The sequence below is a fragment of the Mus caroli genome, unplaced genomic scaffold (genome assembly GCF_978045245.1).
Source record: "Mus caroli unplaced genomic scaffold, Mus_caroli_1 scaffold_9, whole genome shotgun sequence".
Taxonomy (NCBI): domain Eukaryota; kingdom Metazoa; phylum Chordata; class Mammalia; order Rodentia; family Muridae; genus Mus; species Mus caroli.
In genome coordinates this window covers 129,664,173-129,685,328 of record NW_028227264.1, presented here as the reverse complement: position 1 = coordinate 129,685,328, position 21,156 = coordinate 129,664,173, and the positions used below count along the sequence as shown (strand labels likewise).

The 21,156-nt window shown below is 35.8% G+C and overlaps 2 protein-coding genes across 2 annotated transcripts; both read left to right on the top strand.

The window, feature by feature from the left end:
* Positions 1-8,351: 8,351 nt before the first annotated feature.
* Positions 8,352-9,290, top strand: LOC147002810 (olfactory receptor 6C74-like). The gene has a single exon (XM_085843474.1). It carries the CDS (start codon positions 8,352-8,354, stop codon positions 9,288-9,290), a length of 939 nt encoding a protein of 312 aa, XP_085699600.1.
* A 7,627-nt stretch (positions 9,291-16,917) lies between these two features.
* Positions 16,918-17,868, top strand: LOC110288325 (olfactory receptor 6C70-like). Its single transcript, XM_021154703.1, has one exon. The coding sequence runs from the start codon at positions 16,918-16,920 to the stop codon at positions 17,866-17,868; it is 951 nt and encodes a 316-aa protein (XP_021010362.1).
* Positions 17,869-21,156: the final 3,288 nt, after the last annotated feature.

Here is a 21,156-nt window from a genome sequence, read left to right as displayed (position 1 = left end):
CCCACCCCCCCACTTCCTTACCCATCCATTCCCATTCTTTTAGCCCTGGCATTCCCCTGTATTGGGGCATATAAAGTTTGCAAGTCCAATGGGCCTCTCTTTCCAGTGATGACTGACTAGGCCATCTTTCGATACATATGCAGCTAGAGACAAGAGCTCCGGGGTACTGGTTAGTTCATCATATTGTTCCAACTATAGGGTTGCAGATCCCTTTAGCTCCTTGGGTACTTTCTCTAGCTTCTCCATTGGGATCCCTGTGATCCATCCAATAGCTGACAGTGAGCATCCACTTCTGTGTTTGTTTGGCCCCGGCATAGTTTCACAAGAGAGAGCTATATCTGGGTCCTTTCAGCAAAATCTTGCTAGTGTATGCAATGGTGTCAGCGTTTGGAAGCTGATTATGTGATAGATCCCTGGATATGGCAGTCTCTAGATGGTCCATCCTTTCATCACAGCTCCAAACTTTGTCTCTGTAACTCCTTCCCTGGGTGTTTTGTTCCCACTTGTAAGAAGGGGCACAGTGTCCACACTTTGGTCTTCATTCTTCTTGAGTTTCATGCATTTAGCAAATTGTATCTTATATCTTGGGCATCCTAAGTTTTGGGCTAATATTCCACTTATCAGTGAATACATATTGTGTGAGTTCCTTTGTGATTGTGTTACCTCACTCAAGATGATGCCCTCCAGATCCATCCATTTGGCTAGGAATTTCATAAATTCATTCTTTTTAATAGCTGAGTAGTACTCCATTGTGTAAATGTACCATATTTTCTGTATCCATTCCTCTGTTGAGGGGCATCTGGGTTCTTTCCAGCTTCTGGCTATTATAAATAAGGCTGCTATGAACATAGTGGAGCATGTGTCCTTCTTATATGTTGGAGCATCTTTTGGGTATATGCCTAGGAGTGGTATATATGGATCTTCAGGTAGTACTATGTTCAATTTTCTGGAGAACCACCAGACTGATTTCCAAAGTGGTTGTACCAGTTTATAATCCCACCAGCAATGGAGGAGTGCTCTTCTTTTGCCACATCCTCACTAGCATCTGCTGTCACCTGATAGTTTTGATCTTAGCCATTCTGACTGGTGTAAGGTAGAATCTCAGGGTTGTTTCAATTTGTATTTCCCAAATGATTAAGGATGTTGAACATTTCTTTAGATGCTTCTCATCCATTCAGAATTTCATTCAGAATTCTCTGTTTAGTTATGTACCACATTTTTAGTAGGGTTATTTGGTTCTCTGGAGTCTAACTTCTTGAGTTCTTTATATATATTGGATATTAGCTCTCTGTCTGATGTAGGGTTGGTAAAGATCTTTTCCCAATATGTAGGTTGCCATTTTGTTCTGTTGGCATTGTCCTTTGCCTTAGAGAAGCTTTTCAATTTTATGAGATCCCATTTGTCAATTCTTGATCTTAGAGCCTGAGCCATTGGTGTTCTGTTTAGGAAATTTCCCTCTGTGCTGATGTGTTTGAGGTGCTTTCCCACTTTCTCTTGTGGAGTTCCTTGATCTACTTGGACTTGAGCTTTGTACAAAGAGATAGCAATAGATCAATTTGCATTCTTCTACATGCCAACCACCACTTGAGCCAGCACCATTTGTTGAATATGCTGCCCTTTTTCCACTAGATAGTTGGTGTGATTCTAAAAAAGCAAGTGAAAGATCTGTACAACAGGAACTTTAAGGTTCTGAAGAAAGAAATCAACGAAGACCTCAGACGATGGAAAAACCTACTTTGCTCAGGGTTAACATTAAAAATTGGCATCTTGCCAAAGGACTCTACAAATTCAATGAAATCACTATAAAATTACAAGTCAATTCTTCATAGAGATTGAAAGAAAGCAACCACAAAAAGGGAAAGACCTGGGATGGAAAGGGGATGGGGAGGGGGTAGAGAGGGGAATATGGTCAGATACTGGGTTGGGGGAAAGGATTGAAATCTCTGAGGGCCAACAGAAACAACGGAAACATGCAACCTTGGGAGATAGGCAGTTGGGGGGGGGGGCTCCAGAATATAACAGAGACCTGGGAGGTGGGAGATTCTCAGGCCTCAAAAAGAGGGACCTTAAATGAAATGCCCTATATTGTGGAGAGGGAACTAGTAGAGCCCACCTCCAGCATAAAGACAGGACCATCAAGTGAGGGATGGGGTTGCCATCCCAAAGTCAAAACTCTGATCCATAATTGTTCCTGTCTGAAATAACTGCAGGAATGGACATGGAGAGGAGCCTGAGGAAAAGAAGGTCCAGCAATAGGCCCAAAGTGTGATTCAGTTCAAGGGGAGGCCCCAAGACCTGACACTATTATTGAAGTTATGGAGTGCTAACAAAAAGGGGCCTATCATGACTACCCTACGAAAGACCCAACAAGCAGCTGAAAGAGTCAGATGAATATATTTGCACCCAACTAATGGATAGAAGCTGCTGACCCCTGTGGTTGAGTTAGGGGACAGTTAAAAGAAGCTGAGGAGGTGGTGACCCCATAGGAGGACCAGCAGTCTCAATTAACCTGGACCCTGGAGATCTCTCAGATACTGGAACACTAACTAGGCAGCATACACCAGCTGGTATGAGGCCCCAAACACATATACAGCAGAGGACTGCTAGGTCTCAGTTTAGTCAGAGAAGATGTACCTAATCCTCAAGAGACTGGAGGCCCTAGGAAGTTTAGAGGTCTGGTGGGTGGGTGGTTGGGGAGTAGGGACATCCTCATGGAGACATGGGGCCAGGGAGGGGGTATGGGATATGGAACAGTCAGAGGGTGGAATGGGAGGGGATTAAAATATGGAGGAAGGAAGGAAGGAAGGAAGGAAGGAAGGAAGGAAGGAAGGAAGGAAGGGAAAGAAAGAAAGAAAGAAAGAAAGAAAGAAAGAAAGAAAGAAAGAAAGAAAGAAAGAAAGAAAGATTTTCAAATTCATCTGTAATAACAACAACAACAAAAACAAAAAACAAAACAAAAACAAAAAACCAGGATAGCAGAAACTATTCTCAAAAAAAAGAGAACTTCTAGGAGAATCACCGTCCCAGACCTCAACCTGTACTACAGAGCAATAGTGATTAAAAAAAAAAAAAAAAAAAAAAAAAAACACAACAAAAAAAAAAAAAAAAAAAAAAAAAAACAACACATGGCCTTGGTACAGAGACAGACAGACAGATAGATCAATGGAATAGAATTGAAGACCCAGAAATGAACCCACACAGCTATGGTCACTTGATCTTTGACAAAAAAAAAAGGCAAAACCATCCAATGGATAGATACTTTTTAAAATTTTTTATTAGATATTTACTTTATTTACATTTCAAACGTTGTCCCCTTTCCTGCTTTCCCCTCTGAAAAACCCCTATATCCTACCCCCTCCCCTTGCTCACCAACCCACCCACACCAGCTTCCTGGCCCTGCCATTCCCCTATACTGGGTCATCAAGCCTTTACAGGACCAAGGGCCTCTCCTGCCATTGATAACCAACTAGGCCATCCTCTGCTACATATGCAGCTGGAGCCATGAGTCCTACCACATGTACTCTTTGATTGGTGATTTAGTACCTGGGAACTCTGGGGGTACTGGTTAGTTCATATTGTTCCTCCTCCTATGGGGCTGCAAATCCTCTTCAACTCCTTGGGTCCTTTCTCTAGCTCCTTCATTGGAGACCCTGTGCTCAGTCCAATGGTACATGTTATTTAATAATAGAAGAGAGATTTAAAATTAGATTGATCTCATGGTTTTATATATATATATATATACACACACACACATATATATATATACATATATATTTCAGTATATATATACAATATATAATATAGAATTTACTATATATAAAATATAAAATTTACAATATGTAAAATACAGTTTATATATAAATTTCCTATATATATATATGTTGGAAAGCTGAAATCTGCATGATGTGTTTAGCTCTTCATCAGAGAGGCAAATAAATGCAGTTGTAAGTTGTTCCTCAACTCACCCTCCTGGGTAGTAGTCAAGAGAAAACCAAGTTGGAGGTAAACAAAACATATTGAAAATATACGATTCTATTCCAGAGAAAGATGAATGGATCCTTTGACTGAAAACTGAAATCAGTCTGGTCTACCTTTGGGTGGAAAATTTCTTATGTCAGAACCTTAGTTCCTCAATGCATAGGTGTTGGGAGGTGGGACTGGGAAATGGGCTTGGATCATTGAAGTAAATTAATCCATTTTTCACAGGAGTGGGTAAATTATCACAACTCTTTCCCTCTACCAGGGCTCCTTTACTTCTGCTCTCTGTTACCAGTTGAAGAACAATGAGTCTCTTGATATGGGACCACTAAATTTGAGATGGGGCTACCAGTCTTTAGAAACATTAGCTAAACAAAACTAGTTGCTTTATAAATTATTTAATCTTGAGTAAAGGTATGTAAGGGAGTCTAACTTTACTGAAGTTTCATAAAAATAATAGTTTTTGTTTTTTTAAAATTTCCTGAGCACTTATTAGGGTAGCATGCATTGGGGTTTTTGGAGAAATAGTTTATAATCTTTGAAGGTGCATCATTTTAAACATAGTTTTTGTCTAGGGAAAACATTTGCATTGTATAAAAACTCATACTTCCTTGGGAAATGTTGGTGCAGATCTCAAAATCTCACGAGAATTTTTATTCCCTTTTGAATCTCTCATTCAAGCAATAATATGGGAGAAAAAAACCCTCAAATATTGTGCATGATTAATCCATTTGGTGGCAATGTGAGTAATGAGTTCAAAATGACTTAAAATACACAAGTAACTACAATTCTGAAATAAATTAGGCAATGAAGATTACTCTTACAGTGAGAAAAACAAAACATAGACTTTGGTGTAGAGAGTGTCTGTGCTCAGATCAGCTTTCTGGTAGGACACTTCATTGTAAGGACTCACTTTGTAAGGATCACTTTGCCAAAGTATGACTGCGCATATATTCATTTAAGGTATTCTCCTTACGTTCCAAATAAATGTTTGTATTTATAAGATTTTTGACAAATTGATTTTGGATTAAAAAAAAATGAAAGCAATTGATGTTGGCTAAATTTAAATATAGGAATTCCTTCTGTGTCTTTGGAACTTTTCGTTTGTTTATTTTAAGCATCATGATATTTTTATTCAACTTTTTACATTTTTCTCCAGGAATAAGAAGATAAAGACACACTTGATAATCTAAAAATGAAATTCTTTTTTACACTAAATTGATATTCCTGATTGCTAGAATAAATGAAGTTTCATTCATAGATTCAGTGTCTAGTGTAAACTTTATTTTGGCATAATTTGTCCAGGAATAGTTTATGAATGTAACTGTTGAAGTTCAACAAACTATTCTCTTAGGTGTGGACAATCGAATTTTTTGTGTTTTAGCTGTCATTACTGTCATGAGGCTATTTGTGTAAATCTGGGAACTCTGTAAAAGATATCTTAACAATTATCTGAATGTGAAAGGAATGTCCTACCGAAATAATATTTCCTTTCCCGTGTTATTGTGGATGCATCAACTCTGCTTCTTGTTCTAAAGGACATGATTGAGCCTCTCACGTTTCTTCTGTTAGGGCTACTTCATCTTGTTGAATATTTTTTTTAACCTTACACTTATGATAAAATCTAGATTTATTTTCATTGAAACATCCCTGATATTAATGTAAAGAAGTTTAATTTGTCATTGAATACCTATACTTATTGTTTATATTATTAAAATATTTTATTCATATTAATGCATATTTTAGATATTGTAAGTGACCTACTTGATAGTCTTAAGAAATTATTGTCATATAATGTTATGACAATCATGAAAATTTAACTTGTTCATATATTTGATGATAAAGATTCCCTAGGAAAGTATTTTCTCTAGACACATCACTACTTTTAATTGTCATCTTCAGTATGCTAGTTGTACAAAGAACATATATTTTTATTTCTTTCAGGAAAGGGTTATCTTTCATTTTTGTAATAAAATAAGTTTTAAAAGATAAAACAAAAACATTGGAATTGAATAAAACAAACAGAAAAAAAGAGAATAATAGAAGGAACAAGAAACAGAGTCCCCATTGTTCCTACACTCAGGAATTTCATAAAAACATTAAAGTTGATATTAGAGAGAGAGAGAAGAGAGAGAGAGAGAGAGAGAGAGAGATGATGATAGATAGATGATAGATAGATGATAGATAGATAGATGATAGATGATAGATAGATAGATGATAGATAGATAGATGATAGATAGATAGATGATAGATAGATAGATAGATGATAGATAGATACATTGATAGATAGATAGATGATAGATTGATGTAGATAGATGATAGATACATAGATAGATAAATAGATAGATAGATAGATAGATAGATAGATGATAGATTGAGATAGATAGATGATTGATAGATGATAGATAGATAGATAGATAGATAGATAGATAGATAGATAGGTGATAGATGATAGATAGATGATAGATTGAGATAGATGACAGATGATAGATAGATAGATGATAGATTGAGATAGATGATAGATGATAGATAGATAGATGATAGATTGAGATAGACAGATGATAGATAGATAGATAGATAGATAGATAGATAGATAGATGATAGATAGACAGATAGATAGATGATAGATACATAGAAAGATAAGAATAACCTATTCCAAAACTATGAGGACTCTGTGCTTGCTACTTGAGTCTCTGTGAATTCATATAACCTGTGCTCACTGATTTAAAGAATCTTGTTCTCCTGATTTCCTCCATTTCCTCTGTCTCTTACATGCTTTCTATCTCTTCTTCCTTGAGGTTCCCAGAGATCTGCCAGGAGTGATTTGATGCAGACATCTCATTTAGAGCTGAGTGTTCCAAGGTCTGTCCATAATATCTGACTCTGAGTCTCCGTGTTTGGTCTCATCTGTTGCAGGAGGAAGCTGGTCTCATGATGGCTGAGGAAGGCACTGATCTGTTTCCCTGGACCAAGTCACAATTTCATTTCTTAATACCACTGTCAAAATATACTACATAGTGATCTACTTGTTAATAAGCCCTCTGGAGGTATGTATACACTCTTTCAATGATAAGTATCAGACTTGGGATCTTGTTCAGGCTTCAGAAGGACTGCAATACTGATCTATGCCCTCAGTTCCTTAACATCTTTATACCCAAATACTTACCAGAGATTTTACATGTTTCCTAAAACCTGTTAATTTACTCAATGATATATGGTGCTTTTGAAACTCAGCTCCTTCTTTGCAGACCATACAGATCTCAAAATCATTATTGTTTCCAATATTTAGTAAAAGAATTAGTAAATGGTGCAGAAAATGTTTATACTTAACAGTTTCTCTTACTTAATATTTTAGATTCACTAACCTTTTATCCCATCAGTTCACAATTAATCTCTAAAACTCCTTATCCCAATAGAGTTCCACTTGACTTTGTCTTGATATTCCCTGCCTCTACAATCCAACCAAACCTATACTTAAACATTTGCATTTCAACTTTTCTACCCAAATATTAATTTATAATACTGGTTCATTTCATTCTCAATACTGCCACTGCAGAAGACAAACACAATAGTTTATTAACAGTGGCTTTTACCAGAGTTGGTATTGGGATAGAGTGTATACAGAGTATAAGATTACAATAGAAATTAAAGCAATTGAGATAGAAATTAAACTGCAAAAGAAATTATTTCTTAGGCTTCATTTAGACCTCTGAAACAAGAACACAGTAATGTTAGCAGTGATAGTATTTAACATGATTAGTTATGGTAATTGATGATAGTATATTAAACTAAAATCTGAAGATGACATGTGTGTCCTTATGTGCATGGACCCTGCTACCATTCTCTCTCTATCTCTCTGTCTCCCTTTCTCTCTGTCTCTGTATGTTTTGTGTGTGTGTGTATGTGTGTGTGTGTGTGTGTGTGTGTGTGTGTGTGAGAGAGAGAGAGAGAGAGAGAGAGAGAGAGAGAGAGAGAGAGAGAGAGAGAGAGAGAGAGAGAGAGAATTATGTGAAGAGGAACAGAAAGTATGAGGTGGGAGCTGGAAAACAGTGTTGTTCTTCAAGTGACTTTAGATTTGAACGCAAACATTTAAGATTTTATTCTATCAAACCTCTTTAACTAAGGAGAGAAAAGCAATAACATCTTAAATAATATCTTTGATATTTGCCCAGATACCATAGAGCTATATAAAAAAAAAAAACCTATTTTTTGGTACAGCCCTATTTAGAGATGGTCTTTTTAAAAACTAGTTTTGAAAACTAGTATTTGAAATGTTGGTCTTACTTCAGCATTATGCATCTTTATTATAGTTCTGTAGTTATAACCTCCTTCCCCACACTTTATTTAGACCAGCTAACAGTCAGAGGGTCACAATGAAGAACCATACAGAGGTGACAGTTTTTATCCTAGCAGGTTTGACTGATGACCCACAGTGGAAAGTTGTGCTATTCATCTTCCTGCTTCTTACCTATCTGCTCAGTGTCACTGGCAATCTGACCATCATCACACTCACACTGGTGGATACTCACCTGAAGACACCCATGTATTTTTTCCTTCGGAATTTTTCTTTCTTAGAGTTTTCCTACACTACTACATGCATCCCCAAATTGCTTGTTACTATGGCAACAGGGGACAAAACCATTTCCTATGGTAATTGTGTGACTCAAGTGTTTTTTGCTTTCTTATTTGGAGCATCAGAATTTTATTTGCTAGCGGCCATGTCCTATGACAGATATGTAGCCATCTGCAAGCCCCTGCACTATATGACCATCATGAACAATAAAGTCTGTGTGCAGCTGGTCCTCAGTTGTTGGCTTGCTGGCTTTTTTGTCATCTTTCCACCACTCGTGTTAGGCTTGAATCTTGAATTCTGTGCTTCCATAATTGTTGATCATTTCTACTGTGACACAACTCCACTTCTTCAGATTTCTTGCACAGACACACAGCTCCTGGAAACAATGGGATTTGTCTCAGCTTTGGTGACACTCTTACTCACACTGGTAATGGTGATCATATCCTACACCTACATTGCTATGACAATTCTAAAAATTCCTTCAACGGAACAAAGGAAGAAGGCTTTCTCTACATGCTCTTCCCACATGATTGTAATATCCATTTCATATGGCAGCTGCATCTTCATGTATGTTAAACCATCAGTCAAGCAGAGAGTATCTATTTCCAAGGGAATTTCTGTGCTCAACACCTCAGTGGCTCCACTTTTGAATCCTTTTATCTACACCTTGAGGAATCAGCAAGTGAAGAAGGCATTCATTACTACAGTACACAGGATTGCATCTTTCTTGAAGAAATGAATGTTTTATTTAATTATATAAAGTAAATGAAGAAAGGAGATTCATATACTATTAGCAGCCGGACAGTGGTGGTGCACGCCTTTAATCCCAGCACTTGGGAGGCAGAAGGCCGATTTCTAAATTCAAGGCCAGCCTGGTCTACAAAGTGAGTTCCAGGACAGGCAGGGCTACACAGAGAAACCCTGTATCAAAAATTAAAAATAAAAAACAACAACAACAACAACAAAAACAAACCAAACAAACAAAAAAACTCCATATAATATTAGCAGAATTTTGAAGAGGATTTTCACATTTTCACTTTTGTTCTTTAGACCATACATCATTTCAAGCTACTTTTTCTGTGAAATCTTTTCATGTGAGCATGAAAACTTCTATATTTTCCAGTAGAGATATTTAAACTACTCATTGAATAGACATTTTTCAATGTCTTTGTAGTCTTTTAGAATTCAGGTTGTGACATGCATCAAGACTCACTACCAGAATGTCTGCACAGAAAGCAGAAAGCCTCAGGATGATTCCTTAACTCAAGCAAAATTAACAAATTTTAGTTTTAAATTTCACTTAAAATTAAAAATGGTTTCAAATTATATTTGATGAATATATAATGTTTAAGTTATTATACTACCATATATTTATGACTATGTACAAAGAAGGTAAAATAATATTAACTTGTATTTTGCCAATTTCAATGTTTATTTTACTGAAAAAAATATTATACCAGCTTCTTTCCAATACTTTTGATGCTCACAGTATAGAAAAAAATTTTCTAAAGTTGTCAAACTTTCCACTTAAAATAACCACTTAATTTCTTTATGGTTGAAGTTGCATTTATATTTTACAAGTAGATCTTACTGATTTTAAGAGCAAATAAATATTGTATTTGACCCAAAAAACTATTTCTAAACAGGTCCACAACCCCTTTCGCCCTATTACCCTTTCCTTTCCACTACCTCTGGTAAATGGTGAGCTAGAAGGGAGGGTAAACCATTTAAGAACCCTTATTAAAGTAAATTTTAAAACATGTGGCTGTGTGCTTAACCATGTTCAACCATGGAGAGCACAGGAAAACCTGTGGTAGTTGTCTTTTTTCTTTCTCCTATAAGGTTCTCAAACTCTGGTTGTCAAGGTTGGCTTAAAGTACCTTTTGTATTTGTGACTTTTATTTATTTCTCTTTCTAGTTCTTTTGAAACTCTGGCTGCCTGGTGCAACTGAGCTCTTTCAGCTCAAAACTCTTATCCAACCTGATAGATTCAAAGTTACTTCTCCAGGTTTCATACTGAGTTGTTCTGCTTGGAAAAACATGCCTCTAAACTCAGAAACAGAATTGGATTGAGTTTAGTTCAACTGAACTGTTCTGCTCTTAAGTAGCCTTTCTTTCCTGTCTGTTCTCAAGAGAGTTGGGCCTGTCTTATCTCTGACTCATTCTGTCAAATTTTTCACTGGTCTGTCACTTTGTCTTCCTTTCAATTAGACTTCATCGAGATTAAAGTTATGAACTAAAAGCAGGTCTGTATTCCAGCCAGAAGGATTAAATATGTATATTAATGACATGCTTGTATACCAGCAGGATCAAACAGGCCTAAGTCTTTGGATGTGATCCTTTGCCAGGGTAGCAATGTTGCTGGATTTAAAGTCCTCTACATCTTCATTCACTGAGCCATTTTATGGACAGCCAAACAATCATTTTAAAGTTATCTCCTGCTAATTTTAGCCCATGTTTAGGCTCATTAAAAGTTATGTATCAATTTAAAAACTAAGAAATCTGAAATCTTCTTTAAAAGTATCAGTTTTATGTTATATTTTTTATGGATGTATATGCTTGTATAAATTTTTGTAAATAACTTAATGGAAATTTATGCATACATATTTTATATTCTAAATAAAAACAATATTAAAATGTTGATATATCAATAATTAATTAATTATAAAGAAGGAATGAATTTGAAAAAGAAAAAGGCAGGCAAATGTGCCTAAATTTTAAATTAGGAATTTCCCTGCGCTTGGGCAAGTATAGTATAAAAATGTCTTTCTTCCAACCTTATACCTATGTACTACGTTCAATGCATTGTTTAATTTGTAGACCAGGTATCATTTCTCAGCTTCTTTTACTTTTTTGATAAATTACTGCTTGTATATCTATGAGTGTCTCATAGTATAAACAAGGAGATCAGTGTTCTGCTCTATCATATTCTATCTTTTTGCCTTAGAGAAGGTCTCTTAATTAAAGTCAGGCTAGTGTTCATCAAGTCTCCAGCAGCCTACTGTCTCCATGCTCCCACAGGCTGAGGTTATAGCTACACATAGAGACACCCAATTTTTTTTTAACTTCTTTTGCTTTTTTTTTATTAGATATTTTCTTTATTTACGTTTCAAATGTTATTCCTTTTCCTAGTTTCCCCTCTGAAAAAAACCCTATCCCCTCCCTCCTTCCCCTGCTCCCCAAGCCACCCACTCTCATTTAAAGTCCTGGCATTCCCCTATACTGGGGCATAGAACATTCACAAGACCTAGGGTCTCTCCTCCCACTGATGACCTACTAGGCCATCCTCAGCTACATATACAGCTAGAGCCACATGTACCACCATGTGTTTTCTTTGATTGGCTGTTTAGTTCCAAGGAGCTCTGGGGGTACTGGTCAGTTCATATTGATGTTCCTCCTTTGAGGCTTCAGACCTCTTCAGCTCCTTGGTTCCTTTCTCTAGCTCCTTCATTGGGGACCTTGTGATCTGTCCAATGGATGATTGTGAGCATCTACTTCTGTATTTGCCAATCACTGGCAAAGGCCCTCAGGAGACAGTTATATCAGGCTCCTGACAGCAGGCTCTTGTTGGCATCTGCCATAGTGTCTGGGTTTGGTGGATGTTTATGAGATGGATCCCCAAGTGGGGCAGTCGCTGCATGGTCGTTCCTTCAGACTCTGCTCTGAACTTTGTCTCTGTAACTCCTTCCATGGGTATTTTGTTCCCTCTTCTAAGAAGGATTCTGAGCTTCTGGGCTAATATCCACAGTGAGTGCACATCATGTTTTTGTTGTTGTTGATTTTTTTGTGTGTGATTGGGTTACCTCACTCAAGATGATATCCTCTGGATCCATCCATTTGTCTAAGAATTTCATAAACTGATTGTTTTTAATAGCTGAGTAGTACTACATTGTGTAAATGTGACAGAAGATGCTGACGAGGATGTGGAGAAAGAGAAACACTCCTCCATTGATGTTGGGACTGCAAGCTGGTACAACCACTCTGGAAATCAGTTTGGCGGTTCCTCAGAAAACTGGACATAGTTCTACTGGAAGATCCAGCAGTACCACTCCTGGGCATACACCCAGAAGATGCCCCAACATGTAATAAGGACACATGCTCCACTATGTTCATAGCAGCTTTATTTATAATAGCCAGAAGCTATTTAGGTGTCCATAGAACATTGAAGTAATTATCCCAAAGTTAAGGCTTACAAGATAGCTTGGTAGATAAATGTTCCATACTCTGAAAGAGAATTTATTCCTATGAGTTTCTTCTGGCCTTACAGGCATACTGTGGTACCCCATGCACAATAACTGAGTAACTAACTAGTTAACTAACTAACTAACTAACTAACTAAATAATAAGAATTACTCCAATATTCATTTCAAAAATCACAATTTGTGTACAGTTTCATTTAACTCATTAATATATAACACTATAGCTTTTCAGAAAGCAAATAGGGGTAATTTTTCTTCTAGGTATTCAGATGTTGTTGCCTTAGTGATGACTCACACACTGGGAATACAAACATAGATCCTCAAAATAATTATTCCTCAAAAGGGATTAATTTGTAATTATCTCCAAAATAGTAATTGTTATAGAATACAATATTATTTCACACTCGCTACAGTGTTTCTACAACAGTCTTGAAAGTATTTTTTGTATTGATTTAAGTATGTTTGTATTGAGGGCAATGATGCACGTGTATGCCTGAATCCACCCATACAGGAATGTATAGAAGCCAGAGGCTAACATTAAGAAGTCTTTCCTTGGTGACTTGACCTAAATTTTGAGACACAATTTCTTATTGAACCTAAAGTTCCTTGTTTTTGCTTGGCTGGTACACCAGTGAGTGAGATGCCAGGATCAACATCCCTAGGTTACAGACACACTGTATCTAGCTGTGATGAGGATTTTGAGAATCCAAACTCATGTTCTGATGCTTACATAACAAGGCCACTTACCTAGTCCCCACTGGGCCACCCCCTAGTCCCCAAAGTGATTATTTTTCATGTAGTACTTTATATCATTATACTCATTAAAAAACATTTTTGTGATAATATCAGGGTCCTTGAAAGTCTGATAGCCATTATATAATCTAGGTTTAACTGATAGTTGTGACAATCCTCCTGTCTCAGCATCATAAGTAGAGAATTTACTTTTGAGACAAGGTCTAACTGTGTAAATAATCTGAATTGAACTTGCCATCTTCATAACTTTGCTCCCCAGTACATCACAGCCTCCAGCTAATAACTTATTTTAATTCAGTGATAAATATAAAAAGCCTATCGGTGTTTTAAAATTGCTTTTCATGTTTTAAAATTATTCTTTCTTTCCTTAGGGATACTGGTTCCTTAAATTTCTTATAGAGAGACTATTTCACTCTTTAAATAACAGGGAACTGGTATTAGCTAATTTCCAGGAGATGATTTTAGCTTTAATAATTTTTATGAAAGTTGAGATTAAATTAGTTGTGCATATATGTCTTATCTCATGATATCTCTGGTATTTTAAAAATGGTTAAATGATTTCCTTGTTATCAATGGCATGAGCTGAGATGCTCAGAGATGTGATGGAAAATAAATTTCACTTTGATTTTTAAAATTCACATCTTAATTGCTTGCTATTATTTAATCTGAAATTTCATTTATTTTAATTTTCATGTCCACATGATTAAATATTGTTTCAATGAGTATAATTGCTTTTTATTATAATTGTCCATATACTCAAGGAAAGGTGATGCTAACATGTGCAATTAATGGTAAGTAAAATAATAACATTAATTTTCTTTAAAACATTTAAGAATAATTTACTCATAACAAAAACTAAAATAAAAGACAACACTAATCTTAGAAGAGAGAAGTTGAAGGACACTAAGGTGACATAGAAGGAAGCAGTGGTGAATGAATGTGATCAATATACATTTCATAAATGCATGAAATTTACAAAGAATACAACATACTATTTAAAAATTTAAAAAATAATTACATGTACAATGAAACTCAAATTATAAATAACCGAATCATGAAACTTTTATTTTTTTCATTGTATAAAACAGTTGTAAATTCTCACCAATGTTATATTCATAAAATAGAAGTTATGAAGTCTGATTCAGGTACTTATATTTGAATTTCTAGGTTTTGAACCTGAAACCACACTGGAAAATTGTGGAGAAAACTATAGTCCCCCTGTTGGCTAATTAGTGAAAACCTAGTCATGTTAAAAGTCATTCAAACATGAAAAGTTAGAAGTCACTTTTTACAAGAGCATCAAATATACATGTTTTAGTATATGATTAAAACAAAAAAAAGTCCTTTGGAAATGTTGATTGTGATCAATGTATTTTGAGCAAGCATAACTTATTGATAATTTCTAATTGCCAAATTCAGTTGTCGAAAAACAAATATCTTTTTCCTATCTTTGAAAATAGTGGGATACCCACGTTTGATTACAGAAATGCTAAATTGTTTTGCTGAGAAAGAAGATGGATATATTTGTAAAAAGAAAAGTGTCAAATGAAGAAAAGATCAAGGAATGAGGTAATGAATTAAATCTTTCTTCAAAACTCTATTTTTGATGTAGCTTCCCTGTAATTTCTATAAGACACAAGTAAGCTTCCTGGTCTCTGGATCTTAAAATGTTTTTGTCTCTGTTCTGGTAAATCCCTTGAGCCTTACCTGTAAGGGTTGCCTTCTCTATGTATCTATTGGGAGCTGGACACTGCAAGTACAGTTGTACTCAATTGTGACCAGTGTGGTTTTCTGTGGTGGCCTCAATCCACTGCAAATATTTTCTGTGATGATGGGTGAAAGCTACACTTACCTATGTGAATAAGGATAACATTTAATGCAGTTGGTAATCAGGCAAGTCTAGTAAAGTGGGTCTAGTAAAGTGGCTGTAATAGATTCTCCTCTAAGATCCATAACCTCACCATTCCTGGGTAATTGACTAGGTTTTCAGTACCAAACATTAAGTAGACTCCCTTCCTGCTGAGTAGACTTTAAGTCAATTACAGAATTGTTGGTTACTACTAAGACATGAAAAGTCAATGTAGAATATTTTGAATCTCCCAAATTTTGGTTATCTTTAAGTTTACTTGAAAATAATTTAGTAATTTTAGAAAGTAATAATAAAACTTTAATCAAGATATTAAAATGAGACACAATTTTGCTGAAATCATGACTAGATATATCAGTCAGTAAACCCACAGTTTGTCTTCCTAGTATGAAAATATCTGAGCTAACAACACAAGATTTGATCTTTTTCTTTGATGTAATATATTTAATGTTGATAAGACTTATGCTAATTATGTAATGAAACTATAGATTAAATCTACTGTGAGGATGTTTTACTTTTAAGTGTTAGTTATCAGTTTTGTAGGATATCAGACTTGTGGATGTCTTAAATACATCAAAGTTTCAGACATTTACAAAACATACTGTTTTTAAAAAGTACTTTGGAAATCTGCTCCTGAAATACTATTGAACACTTTTCATTAATTGCATATTTATGATGTTTTTCACTATATTACCTAAATAAAATTGTTTTTAAAAGTATCTAAATAATTATTTAGACTTAAATAGTGTGATTGCATTTTATCTTTTACTAAAGGTTATAATATACAACCTATATCTAATACAGACATTCAAGTTTTATTTTTGTAAATATTTATAATCTCTTTAAATAGTTTTATATTTATCTATTATTTGTTTTGCATTTAAACTTTAATTTCTTGATTATATTACTCTATGATATTGTCTGAACTTCACAGAAAAGCTACAAGAGGTAACAAGACATATACTTCAGCATGAAAATTAAAGGCTACCAATTAAACTATAGATTTCAATTTATTGTAGACATAATTACCCTTAGATAAAAGAGTAATATACTATTTAATGGATTCTTTTTATTCCCAATACAGATATTTAATATTTTCTTAGATTAATACTTAGTTACAATTAAGTCAAAATTTAAATAGAAAAAGTAAAACACCTAAGCTCTTACAAGTTGCTCAGATCTGCCGGGTGGTGGTGGCGCAGGCCTTTAATCCCAGCACTCGGGAGGCAGAGGCAGGCGGATTTCTGAGTTCGAGGCCAGCCTGGTCTACAAAGTGAGTTCCAGGATAGCCAGGGCTATACAGAGAAACCCTGTCTCGAAAAAAACAACAAGTTTCTCAGATCAGTCTCCAATGATGAGTTGAATTCTCTATTACATTAACTGGAAAATTAGTCTTATATAGTCATCACCATATCTCTAGTATCCATGCATATTATATTTGAAAGGGCTGTGCTAAGGAATATGGATCCTGTTATTTATTGTTTACTGTCTATACATATACTCGTGTGGATTTTAATTTATATATATCTTTTTATTTTAGAACTTGAATGATATCACAAAGAGAAATGAAGAACCATACAAGACAGATAGAATTTATCCTTCTTGGACTGACAGATAATCCTCAGTTACAGACTGTGATTTTTGTGTCTCTTTTACTAAATTACTTGCTGAGTATGCTAGGGAATTTATCTATCATTGCCCTCACTCTGCTAGATCCCATTCTCAAGACACCAATGTATTTTTTCCTCCGTAATTTCTCTTTCTTGGAAATTTTATTTACAACAACCTGCATTCCCAGATTTTTAATCACTATTGTAACAAAGGAAAAGACAATTTCCTATAGTGGCTGTGTGTGTCAATTATTCTTTTATATATTCTTGGGGGCCACAGAGTTTTTCTTCTTGGCTATCATGTCCTATGACCGCTATATTGCCATCTGCAAACCCTTGCATTATGCATCTATCATGAACAGTAACGTTTGTCATCAGCTTGTCCTGGGTTCTTGGGTAACTGGATTCCTGGTTATTTTCCCACCACTGATTATTGGCCTTGATTTGGATTTCTGTGCTTCAAATATCATTGACCATTTCCTTTGTGATGTGTCTCCTCTCCTACAACTTTCTTGCTCAGACACAAAGTTACTAGAAGTGATGGCTTTCATCTTAGCTCTCATGACACTCATTGTCACATTAGTAATAGTGATCCTTTCTTATGCTCACATTGTCAAGACAATTATGAAATTCCCTTCTGCTCAGCAAAAGAAAAAGGCCTTTTCCACCTGTTCTTCTCACATGATTGTTGTTTCCCTCACTTATGGGAGTTGCATACTTATCTACATAAAGCCTTCAGCAAATGAAAGAGTGACTTTGAGCAAAGGAATAGCTGTGCTCAACACTTCAGTTGCCCCTTTGTTGAACCCATTCATTTATACACTGAGGAATAAGCAAGTTAAACAAGCCTTTGGAGCAGTACTTAGAAAAATATTTTCTGCTTCATAAAGGTAATAAAACTTATTTACAGCCAGGCGTGGTGGCACACGCCTTTAATCCCAGCACTTGGGAGGCAGGCAGACTTTTGAGTTCAAGGCCAGCCTGGTCTACAAAGTGAGTTCCAGGACAGCCAGGGCTACACAGAGAAACCCTGTCTTGAAAAACAAAAATCAAAAAACAAAAACAAATACAAAAACCAACCAACCAAACAAAAAAAACATATTTACATGATTTACCTAAAGCAGAAAAGAAATTTTAATAATGAATATCTACAATTAGTTATGTGTAATTTTAACTTGGCCAGTATTAGAAACTAATCTATCATGCATTTTTATTTTAATTTTCTTTTATACAAGATCAAAATATCTTTCTATTATTGAAATATGTAATTCAAAATTGTTTTGACTATAAGCATATAGACACAAATACAATAGACATAAATAATTAAGGAACAGTTACTTAAAGAAACATGTAGTAATATTCTTTAAAAGTTTTTGATAATTATAATTTGGTAACTATATAGGCTAAAAGTACTCCAGGAAAGCTTATTCCATAAAAATAATTGCATGGGTTAATTTATAAAGTGATATTTGGAACAAGTTATGAAAGCATTATTTCCTGTTAATTGAAACACATAGTTCATTTATATAATAGTTTACTATTTGCATTAGATAAACTTTAAATTATATAAATAATAAAATATTATTTAGTACATAGAGAGTTGACTGCATATGGGCGTTTTTAGGTTTGGTACTAATGCTGATAGCAGTCCTTTGGTTCCCAACTGCTAACCTGGATTGCAAGTGAATCTCATGAATCTCACAACCACAAAGGCCTATAGTTTCAGGGTGTATGCAGGCTCATAGCACAGCTGGTAATATTTAATTCTACTATAGGGTCTTGCTTCACTTTGTCTCAGTGTTATATGGGGTAGCTCTTAAAGACAGTTTTCCTCACTGACATGAAAATAGCTGTGCTGTCTAAGACTAGAGGAGAGACTACAGATTCTCCAGGCTGCCTAGGCTAATGCTAAGTTGGATCATACCAAAGTTTAATAGCCAAAACAACCTGGACAATCTCTATGAAAGGAATAGTGGTCTAGATTCATTAAGTGAAAGCACTGATGATGGTCCAAGCCAAAATACATATGTTCCCATGAGCTTCAGGGTTCACCAGTTAGAGCACCCAACAAAAATTCTGACCTAGGGATGAAATGCTTCGGTTTCTCTTTGGAGGAGCATCTCCTTAGGTAGGCCTGGTTCTGAATCCAAAGCACAGTCCTTGGGAGCTTTCATTCTGTGCTCTAGGTGGTGTCTTGCTTTTCCCTCTCTTGCCATGGCTGGGGAAAGGACTATGGAGGGATTCAGTTCTGGTGATTGAGTCTGTGGATTGATCTGTGGAGGCATAACTGTACTCACCAAGCTGTTGAGTTTAATCATGGCAGGCCTACTATTGGCTCTCAAATATGAGTCCCAGACTTAATAATCCCTTCTCTTCCATAGAAGACATTTCTCTTCATTGCGCTTAGGCTTCAAAGAGGATAGATGTAGAAAGTTTGTTCCATGCTATTTTCAGTGCATCTTAATGTTGTAAACCAAGGCACTTACTCTTAATGTGGCTTTCATATCACTTGTGAAGGGAGTCAGATGTGTGAATATCTATAAATCGATGTGCTTGTGGAGAGCAAACGCTTACTCACTTTTGTGATTTATGTTTTTATTTATTTAGGTTTCCAAGTTTTAATTGATGTTATGATTAAGCCTCCTCCTTCAGGTGGATTATTTGGCCAGAAAACTTGCTTACTTATTTGTTAATTCTGAGAACAATTTTGTAGACACGGGCATATCATTGTTATTGAAAACTTTCAACATAAGAAAATGTTAATAGAATTGGGAACATGGACAGTAAGGAAAAAAACAACAATTTCCCAGTAGTTAATACCTTGGCGTGACTCTAACTAAGGAAGGGAAAGATCTGTATGATAAAAACTTCAAGTCTCTGAAGAAAGCAATTACAGAAGACCTCAGAAGATGGAAAGATCTCCCATGCCCATGGATTGGCATCATCAATATAGTAAAAATGGCTATCTTGCCAAAAGCAATCTACAGATTCAATGCAATCCCCATCAAAATTCCAATTCAATTCTTCAACGAATTAGAAAGGGCAATCGGCAAATTCATCTGGAATAACAAAAAACCTAGGATAGCAAAAACTCTTCTCAAGGATAAAAGAACCTCTGGTGGAATCACCATGCCTGGCCTAAAGCTGTACTACAGAGCAATTGTGATAAAAACTGCATGGTACTGGTACAGTGACAGACAAGTAGACCAATGGAATAGAATTGAAGACCCAGAAATGAACCCACACACCTATGGTCACTTGATCTTTGACAAGGGAGATAAAACCATCCAGTGGAAAAAAGAGAGCATCTTCAACAAATGGTGTTGGCACAACTGGCGGTTATCATGTTGAAGAATGCGAATTGATCCATTCCTATCTCCTTGTACTAAGGTCAAATCTAAGTGGATTAAGGAACTCCACATAAAACCAGAGACACTGAAACTTATAGAGGAGAAAGTAAGGAAAAGCCTCAAAGATATGGTTACCGGGGGAAAATTCCTGCATAGAAAAGCAATGTCTTGTGCTGTAAGATCGAGAATCTACAAATGGGACCTAATAAAATTGCAAAGCTTCTGCAAGGCAAAAGACACCGTCAATAAGACAAAAAGACCACCAAAGATTGGGAAAGGATCTTTACCAATCCTAAATCAGATAGGGGACTAATATCCAATATATATAAAGAACTCAAGAAGGTGGACTCCAGAAAATCAAATAACCCCATTAAAAATGGGGATCAGAGCTAAACAAGATATTCTCACCTGAGGAATACCAATGGCTGAGAAGCACCTGAAAAAATGTTCAACATCCTTAATCATCAGGGAAATGCAAATCAAAACAACACTGAGATTTCACCTCACACCAGTCAGAATGGCTAAGATCAAAAATTCAGGTGACAGCAGATGCTGGCAAGGATGTGGAGAAAGAGAAACACTCCTCCATTGTTGGTGGGATTGCAAGCTTGTACAACCACTCTGAAAATCAATCTGGCAGTTCCTCAGAAAACTGGATAGAATACTACCGGAGGATCCTGCAATACCTCTCCTGGACATATATCCAGAAGTTGTTCCAACCGGTAAGAAGGACACATGCTCCACTATGTTCATAGCAGCCTTATTTATAATAGCCAGAAGCTGGAAAGAACCCAGATGCCCCTCAACAGAGGAATGGATAAGAAAA

Bases quoted from the DNA above. Each gene is read 5' to 3' on its own strand.
- LOC147002810 (XM_085843474.1), top strand. From the start codon at position 8,352: ATGAAGAACCATACAGAGGTGACAGTTTTTATCCTAGCAGGTTTGACT.
- LOC110288325 (XM_021154703.1), top strand. From the start codon at position 16,918: ATGATATCACAAAGAGAAATGAAGAACCATACAAGACAGATAGAATTT.